The sequence below is a fragment of the Arvicanthis niloticus genome, chromosome 20 (genome assembly GCF_011762505.2).
Source record: "Arvicanthis niloticus isolate mArvNil1 chromosome 20, mArvNil1.pat.X, whole genome shotgun sequence".
NCBI classification, from domain to species: Eukaryota; Metazoa; Chordata; class Mammalia; order Rodentia; family Muridae; genus Arvicanthis; species Arvicanthis niloticus.
The window spans coordinates 26,783,390-26,795,230 of NC_047677.1; the positions used below are offsets into that span (position 1 = coordinate 26,783,390).

Here is an 11,841-nt window from a genome sequence, read left to right on the forward strand (position 1 = left end):
ACACAAGTTGGAAGGAGTTTTCACTCTCCATAGTTCCGTTTCTTGCCTCCTCAGCTCGCAGCGCCCATAAAACACACACAAAAGAAGGATGTGCCCTTGACATCCCCCAGGACACTGCAAGTGTGGTGTTCCTTTATCTCTTAGCTGGACAGCTGAGACTGCGGAACCCAAAACTTCGCAAGACAGGTCCTACTTGGGCACATGGACGCTGTTTGGAGATAACCAGAGCCTTTTCTTGTATGTCTAGAAGCACCTGATGGGTACCCACGCTGGAAGATGTGTGTGGTGTGTCACTGCTCTCTTCCTGGGAGATTGGTCTACAGTGTCTGAGGATGCTATGTGGTTGGCTTGGGGGCGGGGGAGGAATTAGGGTACGAACTTCTTCCTGAAGCAAGAGCGCTCACAGTTTTCTGCTATGGGAAGCCATCATCTGTTAGCCTGATTCCGTGTGGAACATCTAGACACGCACACTCAGAGGAGCACGTGCAAACAATCACAAAAGTGGAGACAGGGCATTGAAAGATCAGTGGGGCGTAGCGGTGGGGATGTGAGGGGAAGGGTAGGCTGTGACTTTTCTTCACTGGAAGAGCCTCCTGTTCCCAATCCTCTCCTGCAGGTCACGGTACCTCCAGTGACAGAAAAGGAACAGAAATTACTAGAAGCAGTCAAAGCTAAGCAACTCAACCCACACCAGGCGCACCGCCTTCCAATCCCCCTCGAACTCTGCCTGGTTGGCTCCTGCATCCTGGGGCCACTCTGGCCACCAGCACCCCCAGAGACCCCATGTCCCCGTGCGCCCGGCCCGCACGCACCTGGGGTCTGACTGCCGGCGGCGGCGCAAAGCGCGCAGTACCAAGGCAGCAGGCAGGAGAGCAGAGCGCGGAGCCGAGCCATGTGGCTGCGCGTGGACGGGGACCGCCAGGAGTCCGAGTCCTGGGACTGCCGGATCGCAGACCAGCCGGTAGCCTCCGCCTCCCGCTGGCCCGTTCCCGGCCCCCAGGCACGGCGCCCTCACTGCTGGCTCCAGCGGCCGCTCAGTCTGCCCGCGCTGTCCCGAGCCGCAGGGACTCGGCGAGCCGGGCTAGGGGCGCGGGGCGGGTACACGGGCGGGGCGGGGCGCGCGGCTCGGGCGGGGGGCGCGGGCGCCCGGGGCAGGGGCGGGCCTGGCGAGCCAGGGCGTGCGGCCCGGATCGGAAGTGCCACGCGGAGCCCGCGCAGGGGCTCCCGGCGTACGGGGTGATCGTCCCTTCAGACGCCAGAGCTTTCCGGAGCCACGGCCTGAACCTCTTCCCATAGCCGCTCCTCCCCGTTTGCAGGCTCTGTGACTACTCCAGAGCCACCGCACCCAGCAGTGTCCCATTGAATTTTGAAGGCTAGGATTGGGAGCCCCCCTCCCCAGCCCCAGCCAGGATGCCCAACTAGCGCCTGACCCGTTGGATCTTCCCACTTTGCAAATGATAGCGCCATGGACCCTAGGGTACTTCTGCTGTTCTGTGACCACGATCAGGTCACAGTGATGGGAAGAGTGGGGGCCCTGCAAGGCCTTACAGCCCAACTTCTCAGATGGAAATCCCAGCGCTGAGCCTCAGTTTCTTCATTCGTGGCATAGTTGTTAACCACAGCACACAAAAGACGAACACCAGCGTGTCCGCCCCCTGACACATTACGGAGCACCATAGCCTACGGTGCAAGGAACACAGCGTCCACGGGCGGAGCAGATGCTGGCTGGGCGAATCATTGAGAACAGTTCCACAGTCAGGGCCCGGAGCCCAACAGAAAACCCCATGTTCTTGCTTCACTTTACAAGGATGTCCTTAATAATTTGAAATTAGACTCGGATTCAAACTACTTACAGGTGGAAACTTAGAAAAGGGGGATCTGGTTGGCTTTGCTATTTTTATTTTGTTGTTGTTGTGTTTAACCGTGGCCACGGCTTTGAGATGATGCTGAGGTGTGGGGAGGCCAGCTCATTTCTGAAGTCAGCTCAGTGAGCTGATACCCACTATATCCCAAGTGACACAGAAGCACTCTGTTAGAGCTCTCGGTTAGAAATGTCACCAACCAACCACCAGATGGATAAATATTAAGTCTTTCTGTTAAAGACCCGTGAGGTCATCATGACAAGGCTGTGTGAAGCTGATGGGGCAGGAAGCAGAGCCGGGTTGAAGGGGGTCAAGGAGATGACCAGGCTGTAGGCTACAGAGGTTCTGCCCCAGAACTCTGCCAATCTAAGTGATTCTAAGATAAGGGCTTGCCTTCCCAAGGCCTCAGTCTTCCAAGCTGTAAATTGGGAACAGATGTGGCAAGTGACATAAGGATAGCTCAATTGCTCCCTATTGAGAAGCCATCCCAGAGAAGATTACTTTAGAAAGCCCAGGCGCCCTGGCCCGGCTCCAGCTCCTCCTTCCTGCCCCTCAACAGAGCATGCCATAAAGAATAGACTTGTAGCTTCGACCCCCAGAGTCTGAGTCATGAGCTGTGGGCTGGGGCCTTCCCTGGAGCCAGCCTTGGTAAAGAGAAATCCAAGCCTCATCCTCTTTCTCTGCCCCCACCCCCTTTCCCTGGGGCTACAATGGTTGCTTGTGTTGGCCAAGGATTATGTGTCCAGGCCCTTCTCCACTGAGAAAGGCTTTGTTAGGAAGAGGGCATTGGGGACATAAGGTAGGGAAGAGGCTGGGTGGCCTTGCTCCGGAATGTGAACAGGGCCGTGTGAAGAAACCATTGCTGTAGGCTGGAGACCCTCCTAGGAAGGCGAGTTCTGGGATTTCTCAGGCTAATGCCTTAGGACTTTGCACCGGGGAGAGTAGCTTGGTGGGGAGGGCAGGTGGCACTCTCTGGGTAGTGGCCTTCCCACACCTATATCCAAAGCTCTATGCCAGGTTCCAGGGCAGAGAATGCTAGAAGGTGTCATTTGTCCCCAGTCAGAGGAGATGGCTCATGTTCCAGCGAGCTTGGAGCCAGGTGAGAGAAGGCTGGAGAAAGGCCGGTGGATGGAGGAACAGGGGAGGAGCAGCGTTACAATGAGCAAGGACAAGGGGGAAGAGTCTAGGGAAGACTGAGAAGCCCAATGGAGAGAAGGACATTGCCCTGTCTGGGAGGAGGGCCATGAACAGAGAGGAGGTGGACCAGCCTGCCTGTAGGGAATGTCCCACACAGAAGGAAAGGTGACATTAGCTAGATGCTGTGGTCCGGTTATCCAAGAGGGAAGGGGAAGGTGTGGGGAGGATCCACAGGCAAAGAGGATGTGTCTGATCTCCGTCTCTATCTTACCACAAGACAGCTGAGGTCACACAACTGAGTACCAGTAGAGTCAGACCGCACCCCTCCCAGCCCCCCAGCTGAGAACCCTACTGTCTGAGCTGTGAAGAGCCCCTCACCAGCCACCACTTCCTTTCCGATGGCCTCCTTGCGGTCCTGGGGTGAAGATCAGGTGGCTCAAGGTTGAGACACAATGTATCTTTATTAAGGAGTTGCCTGCGCGCCCCCCACCCCAAGGGTGTAAGTTTGAGACACTTAGAAGCTGCTGCGTTGCCGCAGCATGTATCCAGTAGGTGGCTGCTTCTTGCGGAGTAGCAGCTGCTGTTACAGACTTGACATATCTGATTGCCAACCAACCGGGAAGAGATGAGAAGCCCAGGACACAGAAAGAGGGTTCTCCTCTTAGAGTTTTTGCTACAACCAGTGGTCCTAAGGCCCTGAAATTCTCAAGAAAGGAAGAGAGTCCACGAGAGCTCAATGCAAACGTTCACTATTCATCTAGATTAGCAGTTTTCAACCTGTCTCTTCCTACACCTTCGGGTTGCCTAAGGCCATCTGGGTTATCAAATTTTTTGCATTACAATTCACAACAGTAGCAGAATTTCAGTTATAAAGTAGCAACAGATACACTTTTATGGTTGGGGGGGGGGGTCACCTCAATATGAGAAACTGTATTAAAGGGTCTCAGCATTAGGAAGGTTGAGAACCAGTGGCCTAGACAACCAGGAAACCAGGCAGTTGGAATCCCCAGGTGACCTCTAAATTCACAGAGCAGACTGTAAAGACCTTCCAAATACAGCATCTCCTTTCTAAGACACATTCAGACCCAGAACTCAGCACACCTTTCCTGAAGGGCGGCACACCGTGTTTCTAAACATATCTCTCAGCTCCCTGGAATCTCCTCCAGCTATATCCAGAAGAGACAGCCCTTCACAATGTTCGGGTCTCTATGCTGTCAGACCTCCAAAGCCTTGGTCAGTCTTGGGATAAAGACTGTTTGTTCGCCATCCTCCTGCCTCCACAGCCTTCCAGCCTAGCTCCTTATGGGTACCATGCTCATCTGACCTCAGGACCTTTGCTAAGCTTTTCTCTCTGTTTTGAGGAGTCTACTTTCTTCTAGTCGATCCTTGCTGCCTTCTGATGCCATCCTATGTGATTGTTAGATTTGTATCTGCTTTCTCCCATCCTCCACAAGAATCAGGGACCTGAAAGGATTTTTAAAAAACTCTTTGTGTCCTCAGGGGCTATCCCTGTACTAAACACATAGTATGCCCTCACAAATATGAAATAATCAAATGAATGGGAGTCAGAGGAAGGATCATCTCATGGAGAATCTGAGGGGTCAGATATTTCCCAGAGCAATCAGTCATTCCAGGGGAAATCTCAAGACATGTCTGGAAACTATGAATCTACGATGAAGGTGTCCAGGCTCCACAGTGGGGGCAGGGATGGGGAAGAAGAGATGGCTTTCTGGTTCCCTAACCTTAAAAGAACATTAAAAATTGAAACACTTGTCATAGCTAACACTCAACACGCCAACCTCAATGTCTTCAACAGCCCCTTCCTGATCAGGCAGCTCAGACCAGAACCTTCAGCTGATAAACACCCACGCCCATGTACTACCGGACTTGCAAGCACACTGACCACTGTAAGATGCCGGTCTCTTCAGGCTTATTTAGTTCACTTTGTATTCCTTTTTATTTTTCAAAATGTCTTCCTGATGGCAGCGGTAGTTGTGCTGACTAGATTTATTTCAAACTGACTCAAACTGCCATCATCTGAGAGGAGGACATTTTAAGAAAATGCCTCCATAAAACCAGGCTGTCAGTAAACCTGTAGGACATTATCTTAATTAGTGACTGATGGGGGAGGGCCCATCCCTCACCCATCCCTGAGGTGGTGGTCCAAGGTTCTCTATAAGGAAGCCTGAGCAAGCCAGTGAGCAGCACCTCTCCATGGCCTCTGCATCAGCTCCTGCCTCCAGGTTCCTGTCCTGTTTGAGTTCCTGTCCTGACTTCCTTCAGTGATGAACTACCATGTGGAAGGTTAACCAAAGAAACCCTTTCCTCCTCGGAAGTTGCTTCGGTCACATTGTTTCATCACAGTCACAGTAACCCTAAGATAAAAGTAGCTACAGAAAACTGTCAATTGCTTCTTTTACAGGGACACAGATTAAGGCCCAGTGGGGACAGGTAACTTGTCAAAACCATACAGTGAGATCATTCAGAGCATTTCTCACCGTAAGTCTCTGGGCTCCCTGTCCAGTGGCTTTAGAGCATCATCCTGCCCAACTGGACTGAGATTGTAGCTCGGGATAGACCATTTGCCTAGCATTTGTGAGACCCTGATTTTGTGCCCAGCATTGCAGAAGAGCAACACACACACACACACATGTCACCACCACCACCACTACCACCACCACCACCAACAACAAAAACAAAAATAAAAACCAAACAAACAAAGATAACACAAGTCTTCCCTCAGCTCCCAACCAGGACCACTTTCAGCCAAAATGAAGAGAGTAAAGGGTTTGAAATTTCTCCTCCCACTGCAGGAGAACCAGGATCTAGCAGCGGTTGGTTAAAGCCAGTGATTGTCAAAAAAGGAACCTTACTGGAAGAATCAGCCTCCTTCTGTGCTTTAGTCAGAATGCAGGTTCTCAGGCCTCACCCCAGAATCTGCTGGATCAGAAAATGAGGGAGTGAACCCAGTAACCTGTGTCCTAGGGGAGATTCTGATATTTGCTCAAATTTAAAGGTTACAGCTCTACTAATCAAAGCCTTAAGAAATGGAGCCAATTAAGACTGAAAAGAAACAGTAGTCTTGTGACCTGCCGCTCATCCTGGGTACATGACCTCAGCCATCCCAATGTCCAAGGCCTGGGCTGGAGCACAGCAGAGCCCCAGCGGCCCCTGGCAGAACTCCTGTGAGCATCCAGAGGACGGGGAGAGATCGTGCCTTGTGACCTTTCTCCACACCCTCCTCCTTTTTCTCCCCAGCATTTCCTCTGCACATTTTTGGCAAGGTTCTAATGTCCGTATCTAGGAGACTCTGCTGGGTTCAGCTAACCACAGTGACTTGTCTTGCGTTACAGAACAGCCGACAACCCCCGAGAGCAGCTGGGCCATGAGGTCAGTTAGAAACAACGCTGTTTGCACCCTGTGTGTAATCGTTGCGGGGTTGCTCTGTGTGAAGGGGCGCAGAGAAAGGAAGTCTTCATGTCCCCGTGGGCCAGAGGCCAGAAAGGACAGCTGTCCTTCTCAGCTCCAGCTCTGTGATTTCCACCTCAGAAACTGTACAGCTGTGATTGGGCCGTGGGCATCTTCCTCCCTAGAGACCAGCAGACAGCACGTTGCTCCTTTTTCTCTAGAGCAGTTAGGGTACATTTAACCAAATGATGATTTTTATTTTTGAAGTTAAATAGCCTTTCATTAAAAAAAAAAAAAAAGAACCCCAGGCTGGTAAGATTAGTAGTCTGGTAAAGATGCTTGCCCCCAATCCTGACAACCTGAGTTCAATTCCCAGAATCCCATGCCAGAAAGTGGGAAGTTCTCAAGTATACACATACATGGACCACACACACACACTAAATTAATAGATAGATAGATAGATAGATAGATAGATAGATAGATAGATAGATACATACATACATACATACATACATACAAAAACTAAAACAAGCCATTTCTTGACCTGGTGAATCAGCCACTTAAATCACCATGGAATCAGCCTACGTGTCCATCAGCAGATTAATGAAAACACATGTGGTTCATATACACCATGGAGGTCCACTGAAGAAGGCAGTAATGTCATTTCCAGGAAACCTAAAGGAACTGGAGGTCACCATCAAGAGGGAAATAAACCAGACTCAGAGAGATGAGTGTCACGAGCCCCCATCACTGTTGACCCTAGGTTTCACGTAGATGCATTAAACCACTCACATACATATGTTCTTAGGCTCTCCCTCCGCACTGCCATGCTTGATGCTTAGTCTCAGCTTCAGGCTTGTCCCCTCTTAGTTGCAAAATGGCTGCACTGTGCCCGATGCCGCAGTGGCCAGGCTCTGTGGGAGAGGGCATGCTTTCTTATTGACCTTTTTGTCTTACTGCTCCTATATGCAAACTCATATAAATGGAGATAGAATGGTAAGGCCCCCTCTATTTTCTCATTACCCAACTTTAATCAACAGGATCGCATGACCAGTATTAATTACATCAGTGCTAGTCCTCCCTCCACACCCAAGTTATTAAAGCAACCCCTTGCATTGTCTCTCATTCACCACCTGTAGCTAACAGAGGATACCTCTCACCCCCTTAAAAACGAAACCAGGACTGTGGACTGGCTCAGTCAGTAAAATGTTTGACACATACATGAAAACCTGAAATTAATCACCAGCACCCATGTGAACAGAGGGGGCATGGTGGTAATCAATTATAAATCACTTGGTAATTCCAAGGTTGAAGCAGCAGAGACAGGTGGTCCCTGAATAGCCAGCCTAGCCCAGTCAATAAGCCCCAGGTACCAGAGAGAGAGAGAAAGAGAAGGGGGAGTCAGGGAAGATTGATTCTGTCTCAAGAACCAAGGTGAATGAATCTTTAGGAATGACATCAGAGGTTGACTTCTGGCCTCCACATGGCTACACATGAACACATACACACACAAATAAAAATTTCATACACAATAAGAAAACAAAACAAAACCAAAAAGCACCATGTGTTTGGCACACCCAACAATAGAAACAATGATTCCTTAAAAATCATTGTTCACATTCTCCCAGGTCTTGATTTCCTCTTTAGTCTTAGAAACCGAAAGCCGGGAATGGCTGAGAAGCCCCCCTTGAGGCAATCACTCAGAGGCAGCCAGGCTGGAGGTGACACTTGGTCATCCACGCACACACACGTACACAGGCTCGTCTTGATTTTGCCATGTAGGAGCTGAGCCCAGAGCCTCATGAGTGGTAAGCAAGCACTTTTGCTAGAAGCTATAGCCACAGACCTTGACCTAAAGTATGTTTCTTTTGTTTTGTTTTGTTTTGTTTGAGATAAGGTCTCACAGAGCCCAGGCAAGCCTTGAACTCATTTTGTAGCCAAGGATGACTTTGAACTTCTAATCCTCCTGCCTCCACCTCCTGAATCCTGGGATCATTGGAGTGTACCACCATGACCATTTTATGAGGTGCTGACATGGAACCCAGAGCTTTGTGACAACGAGACTAGAAATCCCACCTACTGTCTGTCGAGAAAGCACAGTGGCCATGCGTGGTGGCATATACATTTTGAAGAAAGGAGAGGGAGGGGAAAAGGGAGGAAAAGAAAGAGCAGAAGTCTGCCAGCAGTCTGTCCTGAAGCTCTGTGAGGAGCAGGGAGCAGAACCCATCAGATGAAATGGCACTGGGGTCTCCGCTTCCTCTTTAGTCTTAGAAACCGAAAACCCAGAATGACTGAGAAGCCCTCTTTGTGGCAATCACTCAGAGGCAGCCAGGCTGGAGGTGACACTTGGTCATTTCCAGGATGACCTGCCCCTGTCAAGCTGAGTCACGATGCCCCTGTCAAGCTGGAAATTCTTGCTTTCAGTTTGGTCAGGGTGTTTGCAAATCTCATTTCAAATCATCAGAGGTTCCAATTTGTTACCTATATGTCTTTTAAGGGGCAAGCACCTCTACCCAAATCCCATCCATGAAAGAGGACAGGGATCCGGGAGGACAGAGATTCACTCTGCTCCCCATGTATATAACAGGAAGGCAGTTCTGATGACTTGAACATGTACCTGCTTGGGACATAACAAGAGGCAGATAGCTTTGTGGATGATACCTAGACCTTGTGTATGAAACCTATTAGCCTTGTGTATGGTACCCAGCATTTTCCCAGCAAGCAAAAGTCCTGCTAGGAATAGAGGAGACCAAGTTGCAGCCAAGACTGCTTCTAAGCAGCTAGGTAGTGATAGGCTGTCCCTCCAGCCTCTACGTCCTCATCCCAGCTTCAATAGGGGCAGTAGTGGGTGAGTAAGGTCACCTGTACAGTGCTTTCTGGCTCTGAGAGCCATGATGCAGTCCCTTGGAATGCCTTTTCCCGTGACTTGGAGTTCTCCTTCAGAGGCTTAGCAAGTCCTCTTGGAGGCCCTAGGAAGTCCTCTCAGAGGCCCTAGGGGTCCTTCCAGGCACAGACTACCCCACTGTCCCCACAGCATGTCAGTTCATGCGCCTGCTTTTTGCTGCTTGTGCTCCTTGTACTGAACTTTTTATTCTTATGTGTACAGGTGTTTTGCCTTCACGGGTGTCTGTGCATTAAAAAAAAGAGGATGTTGTATTGTCTGGGACTAGAGTCGCACGTGTTTGCAAGTCACCATGTGGGTGCTAGGGATCAAACCTGGGTCCTCTGGAAGAGCACTGAGTGCTCTTAACACCTGAGCCATCTCTCCAGCCCCTCCCTGTACTGAACTGTGCATCCCCCTTAACACCTGCAAACCAGAGGTCTCACTTCATCTCCATGTCACTCGGACTGAACCCTCACTGAGCTGTCTGAAGGTTGTTGTTGCTACTTTGTTTCTTAAGCCCACTAAATATTAGGAGATTTCCTATTGTGGTCTGGAGAGACATATACTTCTCCAAGCTCTTGGTTTTGTCTGATTTTTTTTTGAGACAGGGTCTCCCTGGGTAGCCCAGGTTGGCCTTGAGTTTAAGCTCTTGCTAGCTCAGCCTGGGATAACAAACATGCAGAGTTCGCCTAGCTCGAAGCCCAGTTTCTTATGTTTTTCTTCCCTCTTCCCTTCTTGTCTAGGCTGGCTTGGAGACTCCTGGGATCTTCCTGACATCCTCCTGCCTCAGCTTCATGGGAAGCTGAAACTACAGGCACAGCACCACCACACACACCTCTCTTACACACTTCTGGTTTGTTTTCTTGTTGCTGGGTTGTGGGTTTTTTTTTTTTTCTATATATTTCTTTATTACAATTTTCTTTTTTCTCCCCTGCAGAAAGAGCTTTGGCCACACTAAGCACTGTGCTAACCCCAGCCCCTTCCTCTTTTATTTATTTATTATTTTAATTTTTATAACTATTATACCTTTATATTATAAATATATTATTTTATAGTATGTCTTTGTTATTATTATTGTTATTGTTATTATTATTTTACAGTTCTTTATATATGGGGTGGTTACCACAGTATAGTACATGTGGAGGTCAGAGAACAAAGGACAGCTTGCAGGAGTCATATCTCTCCTTTGATGCACAATGTGGGTCCTGGAGATTGAACTCAGGTCTTCAGTCTTAACAGCAAACTCCTTTACCCACAGAGCCATCTCTCCACCCTCATTTCTTATACATTTCTTAAGCGCAAAGCCGATTCTTTGCTCACATTCGGTCTCATCAGTCCTTGGCACACAAGAGGCACCCAATAAACGTGTACCGCACTGCCATGCCCTGCCCCCTCGACAGACCTCCTCACTGGGAAAGCAGGCTCTCCAGGGGAGTGAGAAATTCCCAGAGACTTAGAACTCAGTGCCACACGGGTATGGAAATGAATTTAGAATAGAAAACAACTCCATCTGCACTAGGATGGGGCTGCAAAGGCCAGGCCAATGGCAGGGCTTCCCAACCACATTCCCAAGAAAGCCACCAATGTCACCGCTGGTGGCCCCAGACTTGAGAAAGAAGGTTCCCAGGAGAAACCTGTGGTATGGCTTCAATGTAAAACGTCCTTTGCAGTTTCGTGTGTCTGAACATTTGGTCCCCAGCTGGTGACGTTATTTTGGGAGGAGACGGACCTTTAAGGAGTTAGAAGCTAGGTGTAGAAAGGGGGTCCCTACAGGGCTGACTATCAAGTCTGTAGCCCGGCTCACTTCCTGTCTTGTCCCTGCTGCCTGGTCCCCAGTGATGTGGAAAATGGGCCTGGTGTTCCAGGTTCTCTCTCCTACGTTCCCTGGTATGGTGAGCATGGTCCTCAAACTGTGAGCCAATAAGATTCCCATTAAGGCCTTCCTCCTGCGAGTTGCTTCTTGGCAAACATTTGTCACAGCAGCAAGAACATTGACCTCCGAGCATTAAATAACAATGATGTTTGCTGGAAGTCACGTGCTGTGAGAGACTGGGCTTAGCTGGGCCGGGTGCCTGTGATCCCAGCACTTAGGAGACAGAGGCCGGAGGATTGAGAGTTCAGGGCTATACCGGGCTTCTAACAAGATCCAATCTCAAAATAACAGTTTAAAATAATAAAGTAAATGTATTATTTGCTGTTGCTGTATTTATTAGCACTCTACACCTGCTGTGAATCAGCCAAGGATAATGTTATCTGATGATGGGTTAAGAACTGATGTTGCAGGGGCTGGAGAGATGGCTCAGCGGTTAAGAGCACTGACTGCTCTTCCAGAGGTCCTGAGTTCAGTTCCCAGCAACCACATGGTGACTCACAACCATCTGTAATGGGATCCGATGGCCTCTTCTGGTGTGTCTGAAGACAGCTACAGTGTACTCACGTACATTAAATAAACAAATAATTCCTTAAAAATAATGATACTGCTGTCTTTTCCATGGTGACAAAGATGGTGTCCACCTGAGGTCCAGAGAAGCTTACAGACACAATGCAAGG

The 11,841-nt window shown here is 49.5% G+C and overlaps 1 protein-coding gene across 1 annotated transcript in view; it reads right to left on the minus strand.

Annotated features, from left to right (window-relative positions):
- Window positions 1-1,078, minus strand: part of Adamts14 (ADAM metallopeptidase with thrombospondin type 1 motif 14) — a 78,773-nt gene extending 77,695 nt beyond the window's left edge. The window contains exon 1 of the mRNA XM_034524503.2: window positions 813-1,078. Coding sequence (XP_034380394.1) covers window positions 813-894 — 82 coding nt within the window. The 5' untranslated portion in view covers window positions 895-1,078. The remainder of the gene's footprint in view (window positions 1-812) is intronic.
- Between the last annotated feature and the right edge of the window lie 10,763 nt (window positions 1,079-11,841).